The 19,576-nt window shown below is 52.9% G+C and overlaps 8 protein-coding genes across 8 annotated transcripts; 4 read left to right on the top strand and 4 right to left on the bottom strand.

Moving 5' to 3' along the window:
• Positions 1 to 2,049: 2,049 nt before the first annotated feature.
• On the bottom strand, positions 2,050 to 3,984 carry AYO21_01631 (hypothetical protein; the record flags this gene model as incomplete). Its single annotated transcript, XM_022651613.1, has 3 exons — positions 2,050 to 2,510; positions 2,568 to 2,708; positions 2,781 to 3,984. 3 exons carry the CDS (start codon positions 3,982 to 3,984, stop codon positions 2,050 to 2,052), a joined length of 1,806 nt encoding a protein of 601 aa, XP_022516126.1.
• Positions 3,985 to 4,771: 787 nt separating this feature from the next.
• AYO21_01630 (hypothetical protein) lies at positions 4,772 to 5,861 on the bottom strand (the record flags this gene model as incomplete). Its single annotated transcript, XM_022651612.1, has 5 exons — positions 4,772 to 5,134; positions 5,183 to 5,422; positions 5,484 to 5,497; positions 5,557 to 5,763; positions 5,819 to 5,861. 5 exons carry the CDS (start codon positions 5,859 to 5,861, stop codon positions 4,772 to 4,774), a joined length of 867 nt encoding a protein of 288 aa, XP_022516125.1.
• A 475-nt stretch (positions 5,862 to 6,336) lies between these two features.
• Positions 6,337 to 7,236, top strand: AYO21_01629 (hypothetical protein; the record flags this gene model as incomplete). The annotated part of the gene is made up of 1 exon (XM_022651611.1): positions 6,337 to 7,236. The coding sequence occupies one exon, from the start codon at positions 6,337 to 6,339 to the stop codon at positions 7,234 to 7,236; it is 900 nt and encodes a 299-aa protein (XP_022516124.1).
• A 1,034-nt stretch (positions 7,237 to 8,270) lies between these two features.
• On the top strand, positions 8,271 to 11,122 carry AYO21_01628 (hypothetical protein; the record flags this gene model as incomplete). Its single annotated transcript, XM_022651610.1, has 9 exons — positions 8,271 to 8,403; positions 8,479 to 8,518; positions 8,617 to 8,972; positions 9,032 to 9,336; positions 9,393 to 9,473; positions 9,549 to 10,165; positions 10,243 to 10,425; positions 10,492 to 10,911; positions 11,011 to 11,122. The coding sequence occupies 9 exons, from the start codon at positions 8,271 to 8,273 to the stop codon at positions 11,120 to 11,122; spliced, it is 2,247 nt and encodes a 748-aa protein (XP_022516123.1).
• Positions 11,123 to 12,008: 886 nt separating this feature from the next.
• On the top strand, positions 12,009 to 14,051 carry AYO21_01627 (hypothetical protein; the record flags this gene model as incomplete). Its single annotated transcript, XM_022651609.1, has 1 exon — positions 12,009 to 14,051. One exon carries the CDS (start codon positions 12,009 to 12,011, stop codon positions 14,049 to 14,051), a length of 2,043 nt encoding a protein of 680 aa, XP_022516122.1.
• A 1,068-nt stretch (positions 14,052 to 15,119) lies between these two features.
• On the bottom strand, positions 15,120 to 15,815 carry AYO21_01626 (hypothetical protein; the record flags this gene model as incomplete). Its single annotated transcript, XM_022651608.1, has 2 exons — positions 15,120 to 15,637; positions 15,713 to 15,815. 2 exons carry the CDS (start codon positions 15,813 to 15,815, stop codon positions 15,120 to 15,122), a joined length of 621 nt encoding a protein of 206 aa, XP_022516121.1.
• A 616-nt stretch (positions 15,816 to 16,431) lies between these two features.
• On the top strand, positions 16,432 to 18,391 carry AYO21_01625 (hypothetical protein; the record flags this gene model as incomplete). The annotated part of the gene is made up of 3 exons (XM_022651607.1): positions 16,432 to 16,774; positions 16,930 to 17,197; positions 17,305 to 18,391. The coding sequence occupies 3 exons, from the start codon at positions 16,432 to 16,434 to the stop codon at positions 18,389 to 18,391; spliced, it is 1,698 nt and encodes a 565-aa protein (XP_022516120.1).
• A 147-nt stretch (positions 18,392 to 18,538) lies between these two features.
• On the bottom strand, positions 18,539 to 19,360 carry AYO21_01624 (hypothetical protein; the record flags this gene model as incomplete). Its single annotated transcript, XM_022651606.1, has 1 exon — positions 18,539 to 19,360. One exon carries the CDS (start codon positions 19,358 to 19,360, stop codon positions 18,539 to 18,541), a length of 822 nt encoding a protein of 273 aa, XP_022516119.1.
• Between the last annotated feature and the right edge of the window lie 216 nt (positions 19,361 to 19,576).

Genomic DNA, 19,576 nt, shown 5'->3' with positions numbered 1-19,576 from the left:
GCGGCTGTGCGGGTACCTAGACATATGGGTACAAGGACTTGTACCTCGTAGATGGGCCCGCAATCAACCGATTCCCACCACCTTTGCCCATGGTGGGAAAAAGGGCATTTCTGTGGGCTTCGGCGGATTACGCAAGATGCTTTGTCGGGCCACCATCACTCTCCCTTACGATCTTGTGTGAAACGAGGTACGAGGTTGTGTGTACTTGGTCAGTCAATCAGTCAGCAAAAACCTGCCAAACCACCAATCCGCCCATCCGCCCGCTTAGTATCGATCAGCTGTCCCCTCCTCAACATAATACAATCATTCTGCCTTTTTCACCATCATGTACCGAGTACAATCCTTTTTTCCCAACCTCAAGCCACAATTTTCAACCCCTCCCTACATTGTGCGAGGGTCCAGTGACGTAGAACCTCCAAAGCAACAACAAGGCCGGAGTCTCCTGCATACTGCCCCACAACCCAGACGCCCGCCGGCTTTCATCGGATAGCAAAGCAACTGCGAACCAAACCACATTCCCACAAATGGAACGTGTCAGTTCCGCAAGTCCAGAGCTCAGGAGAAGAAGAGTAAACAGCGTTTTAAAACTGGCGGCCGTGCAAACTAAAAGGTGGCCCCTTAAATTGACGGCCTGATCAGTTAGACTCTTTGTGGCAAGAGATATAGATAATGAGCGGCAAGCCTTTGGACTTGGGAGTGAGGTCACGAGGTGCCGCTACACTGGGATGGGGATTCGAAAATTGGTCTAACCACATTACGCATTGTTATTTCCTCGCTGGTGCTCGGCCGGTACAGAGGACGCCATCCCAGAGAGCCGTCGCCTCTTTATAGGGGCTTGCGGGAAGTACGTGTGGAAACCCTACCGCCAACTATAAGCTGGGCACAGTGAGACAAGCGTGCCCAACGCCATTGCTGGCACAGATTCAGCAAGAAGCGGGGGTAGTGCACGCAACTAGACAAGTCGTGGAAAAGGAAAAAGTGTCTCACAATCGGCAATCGATTCAGACACCAACGACAGCGCTCTTGCAGTAGGGCAGAGACCCAGGAGGGGAAGACTGAAGGTGTCAAGGTGGTTACCATCTGTAGAAGCAGGCACCACAGATCTTCGCAGGCTATCCTCGTAGAATGGTACAGTTGATGTGGTGAGGACATATGCACTGTTTTAAATTTTGCTCGTCACGCTGGCCGGTCGAAAATCTTCATGGGCGAACAATAAGTACCATATCCAGCAAGCAATAAAAATGAAATGGGAACAAAAAAATGTACGATGAGAGGAGTGGGACTCGAACCCACGCGGGTTTCCCCATGAGAAATCAAACCTCTGTAAGCAAAGGACAAGAACTGAAATAGTACTTGAGTCACACGCCATAACCGCCTATTATTCAACGTTAGTATCTTTGTTCAGCCAACATCAGGAGAAGTTTTCACGTACTCGGCCATCCTCCCGACGACAATATTTTTTGAATTTTGGGCTACCATAAATTATATACGTACAATTAAAATCTTGCTGAAGCGACTAGCGCCCCTTTGCGATGGAGCTAAGGTCTTGGCTCGGACATGGTTGACACCATTACAGATGCGGTTGTACAAGGAATAGTTGCTATATTGAAGCTTGCGATGACAAAAATTCGCTACTTACAACCTCGCAGCCCAAGCTGAAGCCGAAAGCACAGAAACCCGCCCGTTGCGCATCAATATTTCGTACCCTGACCCTCGACCTTATGCACCTGCCTTTTGCTGCCTGTCTGTTTTCACGACCGAGGTTGAGCAACGACACACATTTGGGGATGGTAGAATAGTCTCAATCATTTAGAACCATTACATGCCACACTTAGAACTGGATCTCTTAGTACGTTGCGTATCACTCGAGATACTGTTCATATAGCTTTCTTCAAACCGTCCTCGCTGCATTCGAACCAAATTTTTGCCTGTCGAGGCTCCCGTTTGATCACACCAAATAAAATGCAGAGGCTACACCCATGTTAGTCTCCCCTTCGTGCACACCACCATGCGCAAATCGACCAGCCCTCATGGCAAATAAGGGACGTCTCACAGCGTCTCCACATGGTCACTCGGTCCCTTTTCAGTCGTGACCGGAGTCTCGCCCTCACCAACTTGAACCTCCTTGACACGGTCCAGCCTCGCCGCGAGATCCCCCGTCATAAGCTTATAACTGTCAGGGATAAACAAACAAGTGAGTATGCCGATTGTGCTGAAGGCAATTGTGCACAGACTAACAGTCCTATACGCATCGGACGAAGCCCACTTGTAGGCCGTTGTTCCGGCTTCGATGATTGACGCTGTCACACCGGGCACATCGTTCATGGACGTCCCAGTCGTCAGGGCAGTGATGAATTGGGGGATGTTCTCAGGATCCAAACCAGCGGCGGTCAGCGCAGGAGGGACCTGATTGCCAATTGTTGTCGAAAGTCGGCTGCTCAGTACACTTGTGTAGATGGCTGAGCACACTGCCGAGATGGAGACTCGCGAGCAGGTACCGAGATTTCCAGCTGAAGATCGTCAGCGACTCGGCCTCTTGCCAGATCACGGCACAAATCACAACTTACCAATCCCGATATCACGTTGATCTACAACCAGGAGTGTGGCCATGGCGATGGTGATGGTTTCGACGACACCAAGACACACGGCTCCACAGAATAGGAGCCCGATCGCCTGACCTCTGCTGTCAGGAGTGCAGGTAGCCAGGCCTAGATGCGTGGTTAGATTTATCTCCACCTATTTGGAACAAGGGGCCCTGAAGGAGAGAATGATGGACTTACAAGCCAACAAGATCCCACCGATGGCAAAAGATACCGTCGCCAGAATCTTGGTGCGTTTGTATAGTTTCGCAAGGATGCTTCCCAAGATCCCGCCAGTTCCCACACCAAGTCCCGGAAGACTCATTGTCAAATTGTTGATTGTCTCGGACTCGGTGGCGTAAAGGGTCGTCACCATTCCAGGCCAGATCAGCGAAAATCCATAAAAGGCACTGGCGGCGAGACCCAGTACGGCGATCGCCGCGAGCCACTCTCCGTTCTTGAAGATGTGTTTTGGGAAAAGAGGCTCTTTTAGTGGCACCATGCTTTCGTAAAGGTACAGGGCGATCAGACAGACAGTGCCCAAGACGATCGAGGCAATGACAGCCGCCGACTTCCACGGATATCGTTGTCCGCCCCATAAAAGACCCATGAGGAGAGTCGAGAGACCTGCGATGAAGAGGAAACTGCCTCCAATGTCGAAGTTTCTCACGTACTTGGCCTTGCTTTCCCTGCCGTGCTTCATCTCGAATGTCGGCGGGTGGTAGCAAATCAGGAATCCAAAGAACGCCGCGGCATTGAGGGCAATCACCATGTAGTAGACGCTTCTCCAGCCGGTGGCCGTGTTTTGCACGAGGCCTTGTGATATGGCTGCTGAAAAAGCGGTAGGGACACCGGCGAACAGGAAAACGACTCCGGACATGGTGTACCGATGTTTCATGGGGACAAGCTCTCCAAGAATGACATTGTAGCAGGTCTGGGCCGGAGCCGCCAACCCGATCAAGGCGGTTCCGACGATGAGTGAGGGCACATTCTTCGCTGTGGCTGCCACGACGGACCCAAGAAGGGCTAGGAGATTGAGGCACACAACGGTCCACCTGCGACCGAAGATGTCCATCGCTCGGCCACACACGGGCATGCTCACTGCTCCTGTCAAGTTGAAGACGATAGCTGCCCAGGTAATGTCGACGGATGGACCAATGGCACTGTTGATGTTCATCAAGATGGGTGCTGCGAAGCTGAACCCGCCAATTCCGCTTATGGCGGCCAGGTTTCCAGCGACACATGTCCCCAGGAACCTCCAGCTGTAGTAGTAGCCCTTTGGAAGTGCCGCTTCATGAGACTGAAACCCCACGATTTCGCGGTTCGCGGTCTGGGCGTGGGTCTGGGCGTGGTCACTAACGACGTTGCCATGACCTGTCTCGACTTCATTCTTCTGGTCAGACATCGTTGTCGACATGAGCTTGACTGAGGTTCAGGCTGTGAGGGTTGTCTCAGGGTGATGGGGAATGTAATGTTTTGATGGCCTTGATAGCTTCGAGGGAGTATCGAACCTTTATGGCCGAGCAGGATTCAGTTCCTGGGTGAGGAGGAGTGGTTCATACAGACCTTCTGCCAGCTTCCCAGCGTCTCAAGTGCTGTATATATCGATGCTACAGACGCTGCAGTCTCTACTAGTGTTGAGAGACGACCTCGGTCTCGGCATCAGGGACTGTCTAGGGCCATCGCTCGCTTCCCTGCATTGTTAAAGTGTAATTGGGCCAATATCATGTAGTGCTTGGCCAGAACATGTGGAGTTCCAGCGTCCCGACTGAACGGAAAAGATCCTGGGGCTCCACATTTCCCCAGGATTCTGACTAACCCCGTTGCCTGCCTCGTAACTGCGCACACCCGGACCGAGGTGCGTGTTCTCATTGGTCCGCTGGAGCAACACTTTTGTCTGTGCTTGCTTGTCCCACCTGGCTGTCTGAGGCACCTGACTGATCTAACACTGGTACCTTGGAGCATTTTCGTTACCAATTCAATGCAAGCTCGAAAACACCATGTACTGTCCATGTCTGATTTTTATGGTCCTAGTTGACGAGCAGGGAAAGCCTCTAGTAATCCATTGTGAAGGCTAACTATGTATCTAGGCCAAAAAATACCTACCTCCCCTATTGTTTGAGATGCACAGCAGTCTCCCATGTCATCTCGTCCAAAGGATCTGATGGCCTTGCTCTTCCTGAATCTCATCGTCATGCCCTAGGCTGTGCCGACCTTTGACTGAACTTGATGAGGTCTTCTGGAGAAGTGTCTTTGCTGTAACCACCTCCCAACACGTATTCAGCGGCAGCATTCGCGTACTCGGGATCCGTCCGGTAGATGAGCTCACTGCCACTTATCTCCACGGCTTGGCCAGTGATGGACTCGTCGTCAAGAAAGCTTTGGATGACCTGCACAACCAACGAGGGAGGAACAACCATCTCCGCTGGAGCGTTGTCGATGAATGGTCCTGCAGTCATTGGAGTATCCACGAGCCCGGGACATATCACGTTGGCGGTGATGTTTTCGCCAGATTTCCGCAGTCTCTTGGACAATCCTCGAACAAATGCAACAGCCTAGCAAGTCAGTCGTCCAGAACGGTACCGGAAAAAAGACCAACTGACCCCAAATTTCGCCGCGCTGTACAGCGGGTGTGTGTCGGAGGAGTATATGCCTGCTTGGCTACTGGTGACCACGAGCCTTCCATAACTCGAAGGCCTTTTCCGGAAGTATTGTAGCGCAAGCTTTGCGGAGTATATAACCCCTACGAGACAAACGTCAATCACAGATGTATCGGGCGTAGTCGATTCAGTCGCCTCTGGTTGTGCTGCTGCTGGTGCGAATTCTTCCCGTTCCGATATGCCCTGAAATACAGTTAGACTCCTCGGGATATGACGTGAGAAAGAGTGCAGACAATAATCTCACCGCGTTGGCAAAGACTGAGCAGGGACTGTATGTGAGTCTGGATCTCCATTTGTAGTGTTAAGGTCCTACGCACCTAAGTCGATTCGACCCCATTTCTCAAACGTGTCGTGGAAGGCCCTTGCCTGGCTCTGGTAGTCTGTCACGTCGCCCTGGATGAACAGCACTCTCTCTCCGAGCCGAGTGGCCTCCCGTTTCCCCGCGGTGGCATCAAAGTCGAAGATGGTCACATTCCACTGGTGCTGCAATAGATGCTTTACGACAGTAAGGCCCAGGCCGGATGCTACAATGAATAATGTCAATGCTAAAGATTCATTAAGGAGAATATTAGTCCTTACCACCTCCAGTAACCAACGCGGTTCGGTTGCCATCGGAAGCCATGCTCTGTGAATTGCAAAGTGGCAGATCTCGTGGAAAATATACCTCAACGTGATACTAATACTGCCAAAAGGACACTGACCATTAGACAACTCGATTCAGAAATACACGGCACGTCCAAGCCCAAGTTTATGACTGCATTTTATGCTGCATCAAATCTGGAGTCGTGCAAGGCTAACCGAGCTACAAAGTTTGGCCCGCGAGCCAATTGGGGCAGGATTAGGGTTAGATGGGAGTCGAGCACTGCAAGATCACTCGTTCACATGGTTCGGGAGCCCTTTTTTCATTATTCGAGTCAGTAGAACAACTGGCCGAGGTGAATATGAGTCTCCACCGAGGCAGCGCATCTTGTTCACCCAAGCATAAAACAAACAATGATATATCAAGGTCGTAGTTCTTGCATTCTGTGAGTCCGAAGAAACAAGTCACCAGTTCAATTCCACTTCTAGCCTTACAAGCTATCCTCAACTCTGTCATCATGTCGCCCGAGTCTCAGGCCATCGTTGATGTCTTCGGCTTTGCCAGACAAAGAATGATGGAGAATCCAAATATGTCGGCCCGCGAAGGCCGATTGTTCATTGAATCTTTTGGTTCGCTTGCCAGCGAGCCTACGGAAGTGACGTACGAAGAAGTCCAATGCCCTGGCTCCATCGGGCCAGCTATATGGTGCAGACCAGCATCTGCAGACCCCTCCCACATCATCCTTTATCTGCACGGTGGAGCTGGGACCGGAGGATCTCCCTCGAGTCACCGGAAACTTGCTGGACATCTAGCCAAAGTCGCATCTTGCGTTGCACTTTTGCCAGATTATCGACTTGTTCCCGAGGATCCGTTTCCAGCGGGGTTGGAGGACTGCCTCGCGACATACAAATGGGTCCTGGATCAAGGATTCAAGCCGTCGCGGATTGCAGTAGCAGGAGACTCTGCAGGTGCCAATTTAACGGCTGCCCTGCTGTTGAAGCTGAAGGAACAGGGGCTTCCATTTCCCGGGGCGGCCGCCCTCTTGTCGCCATGGCTTGACATGGAGAACCTGGGCGAATCGCGACAATTCAATTTCGAGCACGATGCTCTCGCCGGCCTTGCGACAGCTTCCACGGCACTCTACTGCCAGGGGACATCGCCCAAGAACCCATTTGCAAACCCCTTGTACGGAGACTTTACGGGGGCGCCACCTCTCTTTGTCTCGGCCGGCGGGTGGGATACTCTGCTGAGTGATGCACTTACGTTGGCCGAGAAAGCGAAGGCAGTTGGAGTTGACGTGACGCTTCAAGTGGCACCTGAAATGCAGCACGACTACCATTTTATGGTTGGTCGAGCTCCTGAGGCAACGGAGACGGTGACCGAGATTGGTCGTTGGATTGCTGCAAAGCTTCAGTAAGCTGTGTTGGCCGAATTGAACTTGTCCAGGGTCACAGATAGACAGTGCCTTTCACAAAACTGAATATGGTGCTACAAGCTACGGTATCCACGGCATCAACTCCCAAGAGCTTGTATAAAGGCATATAGAAATCACTGTTCGTTCCTGATGCCACCATTGCGAGCATCTACCCTGATGAAGAGTATACTTGGCCTCAACCTCCCCAGTTAGACCTCCCTACTCTTTTATTCAGTGAGGGTTCTCGTGTTTACTCAAAGCCAAAAACTCCTAACCTCCTTAAAGTCAAAGGACCCAGGAGACTGCGTCTATCGATTGCGCGGGGGACCAGCCCTCAAGGAGCATCGATAAAGCCGAAGTTCGAGACTTGACTCAGTGAATAGAGCTCAAAGGCTGCGTCATCGCTGTGTTCTCGGCCACAAAGGACCCAACAAACAGCTCCCTCGTGATACACCGTTCTGAAGTCGAAGGGCTTCAACGAAGCCATGAAGACTCGGTAACTGCTTGGATTGGCTGATTATCCCCCCGTCCCCACCCCCACCTCCTGGGGCCTCCTTCCCAAGACCTATTAACCTTTTTCTCTACCGAGGACATCGCATCTCGGAGTTCAAGAGAAAGGGAATTGGGTGCGGGGGTGCGGAGGGCGGGGGTCTTGCGGAGGACTGGTTGTGCCTGTACTGACTTCCACGGGTATGCGAGGGTGGTGGTGTGATGGCGGGATCCTGCAGGAGACCTAGACCTGTATACAAGTCACTAACAACCCAGACAAGGGTCCTCGCACAATACATCGTGGAGCTATTCGCTTCAGTAAGGCCAGCGATCGTATTGGTCGCACGGGATGTCTTGAGAGTGCCGCCAGTCCGTCCAAGGTGTAGAGTCAATTCTTTGAGATTGGGACTCTTGATGAGAAGCGAAAAACACTTTGCACACCTGGTATGGCTTTCAGCGTCCATTTTTTGGGCGTGAATACTGCTTGAGGCCCGCTTCTGACAAATCCTAGTCCGCTCATTTGAGCATCATCAAAGGGCTTCTCAAAGATGAGCACTCTCGAAGATAATGAGGCACAATCTTCAACACCGAACCCCGTTGCTGGGACTGACCGGGCTCCCCAACGACCGGACGATACAGCGTCTGGGTCTATATTTCCACGCAGGCGTGCGGTGGTAGCCTGTGAGTCTTGTCACGGGCGCAAGGTCCGTTGCAACATTGTACAGTTCGGCCCTCCCTGCTGGAACTGCCGACAAGACGGGAGAAAATGCATAGTCCCTCCGACAAAAGCTCGCGGGTACGATTTTCTTGCTCCCTCCAAGTCGATATGACATCAAACCCGGCTGAATATGCCTCGTTTTTAACTCAAGCGTCTGACTATGTACTCTCTGATAGGCATCGGAGGGGGCGAGTGCAGCGTGTCCCGACAGACAAGTCTGCATCGACGGGGGACACGTCCGATCTCATGGAAATGTCCGCGCCGACAAGCGACATTTCTAAGAATGCCGCCGTCAACGAACTTCGGGAGGTGTCAGAGCAGTCGTACCAAACAATTCAGCCTCCACGACCATCCACAGGCACTGATACATCGCCCTCAGAGGTGCCTGGAAGTAACGTCGAGACATCTGATGGCACAAGTCTTCCGGGTAGCGTTACGCCAGCCCAGGAATGCGACGAAGGTTACAATGGAGCGGCCTATACTGATGCTATGAATAACCGCCGGGCGCAGTCCGCCCTGCCGCTCTATCTTGGTGAGTTAGTATCTCTGTCCTCTTTGAGAGTATCATCTAATATAGTGCATTTGCAAAAGGGGAGCCACACGTCCTGAGCTTTGTGATGGATGTCTGTCAGTCAGAGCATCAGCATCACTACCTGGTTCCTCGTGCTGCTGCACGTGCTCTACCCCCCGATGACTTGGCCTTTCTGAAAGCGAAAGGCTGTTTCTCATTACCAGTCTCGAGTGTCTCTAACAAGCTCTTGCAACACTACTTCCACTACGTGCACCCCTTCCTCCCTATTGTGGATGCACATACCATCCTCACTCAATATCACCAAAAGTCTGCGCAGCAAGTGCACCTACTTCTATTATGGAGTATGCTTTTTGCAGCCGCTAGTGTAAGACCAGTTCTCTTACTCTTTATCGGTGTCAAGTCTGTACTAACTATGTCCAGTTTGCGAACCCCGAGCTTGTGCGTGAAGCTGGCTATACGTCACGCAAAGCAATGAAGCACGATCTATACCAGCGAGCCAAGGTTGTTCAATGCATCTCTTTATTGTCAGATCTGGTCTTCTTAGTATCATTGTACTGACGGCTCGTCTCCACCTAGTCCCTGTACAATTTCGAGTATGAGACCGACAAGACTATCTTGATCCAGTCCACCATTCTTCTCGCATATTGGTTCAATGACTCCGAAGACCGCACAGGAAACTGGTACTGGATTGGCATCGCCATCAGCCTCTGTCATTCTATCGGCATACACCAAGATACGCAGAATCCGTCTTCCAGGACCTCGAGCTTACCACAGACACAGCATGTTTTGTGGAGGCTCATCTGGTGGTCCTGTTACTTTCGGGAGACGTGGATCTCGTTTGGGATGGGACGGCCTATGCGCATCCACCTCCAAGATTGTAATGTTCCCATGCCTAGTGTCGACGACATCATGCTACTTTGTGGAAGGAACGATACCCCTCAGGCGCGGTTCTATCTACCTAACGGAACTCGAGCCCTGGCCCGCTGCTGGCTCAAGATATTACATCTGAGTGCTACCCTGGACTGCATTCACCTAACACATTACAAGCCAAATCGAGCCAAGGCTTCCACGAGCGAAATTCTAAACGATCGAGAAAGGGTTCAGAAGTGTTCACAAATGTCTCTGGAAGGGGTGGCCGATGACGAAGACCCGGTGGTGCAGCTCGTGTCTTATCAAGTACAAGTCATCGAGCAGTAAGCCCCCTACAAACTCCGCCTCGAGCTCTGATTTGGCGACGCTGCAATGACTAATGGCTTCCGGTCTTTCACAGTTCCGTCTATATAGCACTGTACCGGCCGTACCTCTTTGCCTCTCCTTCCGACCTGACGCCAGATCAGTTCAAGGTGTGGCGTCCGACAATCCTGAACAAGATCTATACCGCGGCATCCGCAGTGACTATGATCTTGACAAACCTCAGTCAAGCCGGTCTTGTGGACCGTGCTCACTCTATCTTGTAGGCGCCGCCCTCTCCCCACCAGATTCATTCGCCGAAACAACCTCCTAATTGCGTTAATACTAGGGTTACGGCGATTGTCCCCGCCATGCAGATGCATTTGTACGGTTCTGTATCTTCACAAGGGCTGGGAAAACAGATGAGCGCCTATCAACTGGAGGTCTGTATGACCATCATGGCCGAAATGGGCAAAACATTCTGGCACGCCAGCATGACCCACAAAATCTTTTGCGAGGCGGTTCGCAAATTGAAGGACAAGGCCAGCTGCAGTTCCGGCACCGTCCGGCAGCACGGCGGGCCGATGAGCTCCTCGATGCAAGACCAAGAACCTTCAACGTCCGTCTCAGTCGAAGACGTCTTTTGCGAACGCCACAACCAGTCAACAGACCCCTCGGACACTGAGATTATTTCACTCTTCACCGAGGACTTTTTGTTTCCCCCTGACGATGGCATGTCATCCATGGCCTTTCAAGAATCGGTATGCCAGTAAGTTCTTTACACCCAGGTGAAAATCCTTGAGCTCGTGAAAACTGCTCTTGAGATTTTTGTACGTTTAACTTGAAAGACTTACAATGCCAATCTTAGGTACGAGCCTGGGTGGGATTTTGAGACCAACACATTCATGGGTTCACCAGACATATTGAATTTCGCCGATCCCGAGGACGAACATACAGTGGGGACACGGAGGGTAGATTGAGCTGTAGTCAAGCGTTCAGGGGGAATGGCTCCGCCTCTGAACTGAGGAATATGATGTGAGATACGTGTAATATGACCAAATAGGCGAGTCGATATGAACAGAGGGATCTTTACACCTTGAACGCGGACTCAGGTCAGACTTAATTGCTATCACACTTTCAGTGGCCGTAATGATTAAAGTATAGCCTGTCCTGCAGACCGTGTGATATCAGCATCTAAACAAAGAGTCACCTCTACTCCCGCGCTGAATGTTTCAATATCACACACAGTTCTGGGAAAGGGTCTGTAACAAACACCACTTCATCTCGCAGGAGTTTCCTGGCTCTCGGGCAGCGCTTTCATTGTTGCACTACATTGAAACACGGTACCAGGACCACATAGATTGCGATACAACACTTTGCACCCAAAGAGGAAATGCTAGAAGAAGTGGGTCTCAAGGTGGGTCTGTTGACTTCTTGATTCGCTGCATATGGACGTTACTTCTGAACTCCCTTTTGGAGGTCTGGCACGACAACCTGGCCTCACCTGACGGGTAGCGAAAGCGCGCGCGAAGTGCAACAATTAAAAGACACCGAGGTTGACCGTATTGTGCAAACTTGTGCTATACAAGTAATACATGCTGAAAAGTTTCACGGCGTCCTCGCTGCCGGGACAAGTGGCTCAAACCTCGGTGGGGTCGTCAGAAACTCGCAGCAACCACTCAGCGCCCATACCTCGGCCGACATCCAGGTCTATTAAAAACAAGGCTTAACAGGTTCCAAAAAAACAGCGCACAGGTAGGCAAAAGAACACAGCAAAGCAACAGCACAGCACAGCACAGCCATCGACTCTTTTTTTTTTCTCCTTTACTCTCCTGCCCCCCTGTTAGAGCCTAATCCGAATTCACAATGACAGAGGTCTTTTTGCCCGTCAACCTATCCCAAGAGGATGTCAAACCCAAATCGGTGGTCGCAGCAATAACAACAACAACAACAACAGAGCTTCAACACGAGAATGGCCACCCGGCAGCTTCTGATGTCGATGCCAGGTTGCAAAAGTACGCGACCGAGAGTAAGAAACGTTTCAGGTCGGACGGGAATGCTCAGTTCATCGATCTGGCCACGTCGGACATCTATCGCAACTTCTCGGAAGACATCTGGGCTAGAGAGGTCACTGACGACCCCGGTTTGAATTCCGTCACCGATGGTTCACGCTGCGAGATTCTGATTCTTGGGGCGGGATACGGAGGGTTGCTGGTTGCGGCTCGCCTCATCCAGTCGGGAGTGGACGTCAACGACATCCGCATGGTAGACGCTGCAGGAGGCTATGGGGGAGTCTGGTGGTATAACCGCTACCCGGGCCTCATGTGCGATGTCGAAAGCCACATCTACCTGCCGCTCCTGGAGGAGCTGGATTACATGCCAAAGAACAAGTATTCCTACGGCACTGAGCTGAGAGAGCACGCCCGAGCCGTGGCACAACATTTCAATCTCGTGGACAAGACTCTGTTCCAGGTAAAAGTCATCAGCACGGCATGGAATGAAAGCACCAAAGAATGGACCACCAAGCTCCAATCCACGCGAAAAGGACACGAAGGATTCCTGAATGTCCGGTCCCGCTTGACCATCGCGGCCGGTGGCAATCTCAACTGGCCGAAGATTCCCAGGATACCGGGCCTGGACAAGTTCAGACCAAAGGCCTTTCACACGTCCCGCTGGGACTGGGACTATACTGGCGGATCCGAACTTGATCCTCAGCTCGTCAACCTGAAGGATAAACGAGTCGCCGTCATCGGCACTGGCGCGACGGCCGTGCAGGCCATACCTCACCTAGCACGGTGGGCCAAACACTTGTATGTCTTCCAGCGAACTCCTTCGGCGGTGGACGTGCGCGGCCAGTCCGAGACCGACAGGGCTTGGTTCGAGAAAGAGGTGCGCAGAAAACCAGGCTGGCAGAGGGAGAGGATGATGAACTTCTGCGCCTTTCTCGCCGACGCAACACCTCGACCAGAAGTCGACATGGTCGCGGACGCTTGGACGAAATTCCCCACCTACTCGAGCCTCACGGGTGGACCGAACGTGCCGCGGACGGCAGAGGATGTTCCCTCTTACGTCGCAAGGATGAACGAGATAGACCTCCAGAGACAAGAAAAGATCCGGGCCCGAGTCGACGACATCGTCAAAGACAAAGCCACGGCGGAGAAGCTCAAGGCCTGGTATCCCGGATGGTGCAAACGGCCATGCTTTCACGACGAGTACCTCGATGCCTTCAACTTGCCCAACGTCACCCTTGTCGACACCGACGGCCGCGGGGTGGACAGTTTCTCAGAGAACGGACTGGTGTTCAGAGGAGAGGAGTACGAAGTCGATCTTCTCGTGTTCAGCACCGGCTACGAGGTCGCGCTGAACACTAGCCCGGCAAGTCGCGCCCACATGGAGATCTATGGTCGGGACGGTCTGTCGCTGAACGACAAGTGGCTACATGGAGTTGCCACGCTCCATGGTGTCCAGACCCACGGGTTTCCCAACATGTTCTTCATTGGACTGACTCAAATTGGACTCACTCCCAACATCACAGTGATCATGGACTATTTGTCCGAGCACATCGCCTCCATTCTCGTCGATGCCGCCGCCAAGGCCAAATCGCAGACCGACGAGGCTTCCTCAAGCACAAAATATCCTTTTGTCGTCGAAACCACCGCCGAGGCAGAGGAAGATTGGACGCAGCAAATCGCCGCTGGTGCGTACGTCTATGCGACGATGGCACAGTGTCCACCGAGCTACTTCAACGGTGAGGGGGAGGCTTTGCGCATCGCGGCCGAGGGAGTCGAATCCCAGCGGAAACTCGCGAGACTGGGCGCTTGGGCGCGGGGTTTTGACGACTTTGTTCAAGTCCTTCGGCGGTGGAGAGAGCCGCATGACCTAAAAGGTCTGACGGTGACGGCCATCTGAGGCATACAAAATAGATAAGAATCGTCTAGCTAGCTAGCTAGCTAGCTCTACGTTGCGTGCAAAAAGACGGTAGCTCCTGCTGAGAACGAGCAATAGTAGACCCAACCCAGCAGGTTTAAACGGTCCAAGCCGAAGAGCCGAAAATATACTGCAGTCTACCCGAGCTGAAGAGCCTATAACCACTCGCTCATTACCACGTAGTACATACTAGTATGCAGTCATATTACGCACTTTCCAAGGTTGACTTTCAAAGCTGGATGGAGCCAAAAAGTGCGCCTGAGCAAGCTAGCTCTATGTTCTTGGACCCCATACGAGACATTAGGCAGCCCTCTGCTTAGCACGTTCACGTATACGATTGGGGTATATTAGAGCTAACTAACTGCAGAGATGGTCATAAAGCCTGTTACTATGTCCAGCCAGTGGGGGCCCTAGTATGCCGGGGTATAAGAGTGGCTCCTCCTCTCCCCCCCTTTACAGTTTCCGAAAATTCTGCATATAACACCTGCTGCGTTACACGATCCCAAGGTATACTCTAGGGCTGGGTGTAGATAGATCTTCGCGTCCCATACAAAACTTCTTTCACGGCCCCTTTGTATGTACCGCCTCAAGCGCTGCTAGACGACTCTCTCATGGTAACGAACGGCTCGGTACGACGTGGTCAACTCCAATGGAAAGGCTAGAACTTGGGTTGAAACTGATGATCCATTGGCCGTATGTATGAAGACACTTCACAAAATATATTGCCCATCACTCGGAGAATCCCGAGGCCTTCCCAACTCATATACACCTCCCCCCATCGACCTCCATGCATATACCAGTAATGAAGGAAGCGTCATCACTCGCGAGGAAACTTGCGGCGTTAGCCACGTCTGTGCCCTCTGTGAACCTTCCGAGAGGGATGGAGGCTAGAATGGGGGCGCGATTCTCCGCTGTGTCTGGTTTCCCTAGAACCTTGGGCAGCCTGCCAAAGTCGCACAATACATCATCAGTTGAGGGATCCACACATCTTTTCCTTTTCTTTGACTCCTGTTCTTCAACATCGCGCGCCGTGCAGAGAGGATTGTGGACTCACATTGCAGTTTCTCCCAGGGCGGGGAGGATAGCATTAAATCGGATCTTGTTGGGGGCGTATTCCACGCCCAAGCTCTTGGTCATTATACTCACAGCGCCCTTTGTCGTAGAATACCATGTCACACCGGGTCTCGGTCTCGAGGCCCCCGTGCTCGACAGGTTGACAAAGTTGCCGCCTTCTCCGCGTTTCTGGAGATACGGGACAATGACCTTGCAGCTCCAGAAGAGGGACTTGACGTTGATGCGCATGAGACGGTCGAATTCTTCCTCCTCGACCTCGTGGCTCGGCGTGTTGTCGTAGATGACTCCGGCATTGTTGACGACGATGTCGAGCTTGCCGAATTTGTCCAACGCCGTCTCAAGGGCCTTGTTCCACGTGTCTATCTTGGAGACGTCGCCGATGACGGGCACGACGCTGCCGTCCGGGTAAGCCTCGACCACGCTGTCCGAGAGTGCAGGGCTGATGTCCACGGCGACAACTTTGGCGCCTTCTCGGTGGAACTTTTTGGTTATGGCTACACACCGCATAGAAGTAAGCCGATTTGTTCAACAGGCATATCCATGGGAGTAAGGGGGAAGGTAGTATATACCCGATCCAAACCCCATGCCCGCTCCTGTTACCAAAGCAACTTTGCCCTGAAGCTGGCCCTGACGAGGTGCTTCCACAGGGTTGGTATCCGTGCTTGCTGACATGTTGACAATAGGTCCTTTCTGTAGAATTCACAGTAATCTGCTGAAGAGTGATTTCTCTCGATCGCTTCGTCTCGAAATATACCACAGTATGCACAGTATGATATAATAAGTGCCTTATATTCGGTACCGAGATATGCGCGTTGGAGATGCTCTAAATCCCCCGGCATCTCCCCGCTGATTCCCCCACCCGAGAAAGAAATCCCGCCTTTTCTCCGGGAGAGTCAGAGAGTCAGAGAATCCCAATTGGAGAGGCGCGCCGAGTTCCGCGGTTGTAGATCTATCTTTCCACTTATGATCTCCCTTTCCTTTGAGAGAGATTTGGGGGAGAGGTAAAGGATTGCGGAGACGGGGAGAAGAGCAGCTCTCAAAAAATGCCACCGGAAATGTACCACCAGCTCTGGAGGCGGTGGGACAGTAGTAGTGGTGGTCCTTTTCAGCTGTAATCATGTCTTGATGTATCTCGAGCTCTTTTCGAATGCTCGCAGCTTCTCGTCCAGGGTCCTGGTGTTGGTGTCGGCGCTGCACACGATAAAGTCTGGGTCCCAACTCGTACCAGTCAAGGAGAATCATCACGACAAGAAAACCAGGCGACTCGTGGGTGCTTCTCGAAGCCGAGATGCCTCAGAAATCTCCCTTTTCGATCACCATCCCCCCCACGGATCTCCTGACGTACCTCTTCCCCCCTGACGCAAAGCCTTCGACACAACCTCTGTACATCTCTGCCGACGAGCCTTCTCGATATGCGCTGTCGCCGGCCGAGACGCTCGTCTGGGTCAAGCGGCTGGCGCTCGGGTTCCAGCGGATTCTCGGGGTGGGTGGACGGACAGGGGAGTCGTCCAGGACCGGGTTCACCATCATGATGTTCACCCCGAACCATGTGTTTGTCCCTGTTCTCTATCTGGCTGCCATCGCCGCAGGGGGGATATTCAGCGGCTGCAGTATAAGTTTCGGTGTGCATGGTACGGCACTAAACCCACATTTTCCAATGGCTCGCTCACCCAAATCCAAGCCCCAACTCCACCCCCTTTATTGTTCATTTTGTGTAGTTATACAATTCTCTTGTTTTTTGTTTTTCGCAGAATATAAAAATGACTGACAAAATGGCGTCCTACAGAAACGACAACTCAGCTGCAAAACACCGGCACCGAGATATTCCTCGTTCACCCGAGACACCTCACCGTCGCTCTCGCCGCGGCAAGAAACGCGGGCCTGTCAAAATCCAGAATCTTCCTATTTGACCAAGACCCTCAACCGGAGACCGAGGGTATTCGTGATTTCCGCTCCATCCTGGCGACCGTCGAGGACGCTCAAAAGTGGCAGTGGAGACGGCTGAATGGGGACGAGGCGACAAACACCACAGCCGTGCTCAATTACTCTTCTGGGTAAGCCTGGCACATTCCGTCGCATGCATGCATACATTCATTCGTTCAAGGCCGTCATGATTGCGAAAGCTCTTTTCGAGGATGCACTGACTTGGGATCATTTCCAGGACGACCGGCCTCCCCAAGGGCGTCCGGATCAGCCACACCAATTTGATCGCCAATGTGTCCCAGTCGATCTACATGCGGGATCTCGAACAGCCGTACACACCGGCCACGCGACCGCAAGAGCGCTGGCTGGGGTTTCTGCCCCTCTCCCACGCCTACGGGCAGCTGTGGACGATTCTCGCAGCGCTCAAGACGCTGTCGCCCGTCTACATCATGGCGCAGTTCCACTACACCGAGTTCCTCAGACACATCCAGACGCACGCCATCACACACCTCCAGACGGCGCCGCCCGTGCTGGTGATGCTAGCCAAGCGGCCCGAGACGGAGCGCTACGACATCAGCTCGCTGCGCAACATCCTCTGCGGGGCGGCGCCGCTGAGCCAGGAACTGCAGAACGAAGTCACGGCGAAGCTGCAGGGCGGTCGCGTCGTGCAGACCTGGGGCATGACCGAGGTGACGTGCTCGGCGCTGCACATGCCGGGCGGACGGGACGACCGCAGCGGCAGCGTCGGCTACATCGACCCGAACTGCGAGATGAAACTGCTGGACGACGCCGGCGTTGAGGTTCCAATCGGCGAACGAGGAGAGATCCACGTGCGCGGACCCAACATCTGCCAGGGCTACTGGCGCAACGAGGAGGCGACGCGCGCGCTGTTCGACGCGGACGGCTTCCTCCGCACGGGCGACGTCGCCATTCGGAACGCGCAGGGCCTGTACTGGATTGTGGACCGCAAGAAGGAACTCATCAAGGTCAAGGGCCTGCAAGTCGCGCCGGCCGAGCTCGAAGCCGCGCTGCTGGAGCATGAGGCCGTGGCCGACTCGGCCGTCGTGGGCGTCAAGCTCGGCGACGACGGCGACGAGGCCCCGCGCGCGTACGTGGTTCTGAAAGACCCCTTCCGGGGGAAAGTCTCCGCGGCCGCTCTCGCGCAGTGGCTGCAGGGCCGGGTGGCCAAGCACAAGCACCTCACCGGCGGGGTATTCTTCATCGACGAGGTCCCCAAAAGTCCCAGCGGGAAGATTCAGCGGAAACTCATAAGAGAGTGGGCGGCCAAGGACTCGGCGCAGGATGTTGTCAAGGCGAGGCTATGAAATCTTTTAACGAGATTGCCCTCAGATTGTGCGAGGGAGGTAGATAGGTAGGTAGGTAGGCTCCTAGGCTAGTTTACAGCGTGAAATGCTTCCGCATTCAACAAACAGGATGAATGGAAAAAATGGCAGATCATGCGTCAACCAGTTTTATTTCGATAGGAGCATATCATTTTCCCTGTCCAGCTCTTCTGCAAGATTTCGCGCCGACGGAAATTGCTTGGTCCAGCACTTTTCGATGATGGAATTTAACCATACTCTGCTAGTTGACGGGAGGGAATCGCGTCGAGGCCAAGTCGTCGGGTCTCCGACCTGCTCCCAGTCTTGATAGATGTCAAAGGTACAACGCTGGCCCGTTATCATATCGAACATGACCGCCCCGAACTGACCAATATCGGTCCATGTCGAAAAGCCATTTTCATCACAGTCGTCGAGATCCCAGTCGAGCGGCATAAGAGAGGACTCGGAGAAGTCAACGAGCTTGATACACATCTTCTCGTCAAAGACGACGTTGTCTAAACGGAAGTCCGCGATTATGACGCGGTGGGAATGGATGTGGGACATGGCGTGCGCCAGTTGGGTCATCCAGGATAGTAGCGTCTCTTTTCCAGGCCGCGTCGTCTGATCCAGATAATGTCTCAGGTCGCCCTCCATCAATGGCATCTGGATTGAGGGGTCGGGGGATTGAAGATTGTAGCAGCGAATGATCCCAGGGTGGTCGCCCAGTCTTCTATAAATGGCCTTTTCGTGCTCCAAAGCCTTGACAGCCGTGGCGCGCTCGTCATAATCGCCTTCTCTGGAGGGTAATAATTTTCCATAGTCGAATGGAACTCCGTCAATCTTGATGATCTTGGATATTAGAGGTATCTTGTACGCGTACCCTCGTCGCAGGACAACAATGCCTGTCCCTCCTATTCCGATGATCGGTTCTCTCACAATCGTGCCGTCGAGATAAACGTAGTTTGCTTCCATGGATGGTAATCGCAAGCGTTGGAGGGAAGTGGCGAGATCTACTCAAATCCGCCGGTACCGCATGCTCGGTTTTACTTGCGACGTGCTCGTGGAAGGAGGGCGCTGCCTTGACGATTTCGATTGCACCCTGTTAGCGCAGCTGACAAAGTACAAGTGTCAACCCCTAAATTATGATTGGGAAGTGATGAGATTTGAGCGAGGTATCCTTTCCGTTTC

This window comes from Fonsecaea monophora (genome assembly GCF_001642475.1).
Source record: "Fonsecaea monophora strain CBS 269.37 chromosome Unknown Scaff6, whole genome shotgun sequence".
NCBI lineage: Eukaryota > Fungi > Ascomycota > Eurotiomycetes > Chaetothyriales > Herpotrichiellaceae > Fonsecaea > Fonsecaea monophora.
Note: the sequence above shows the minus strand (reverse complement) of the source record. Positions and strands in the feature narration are given on the sequence as shown.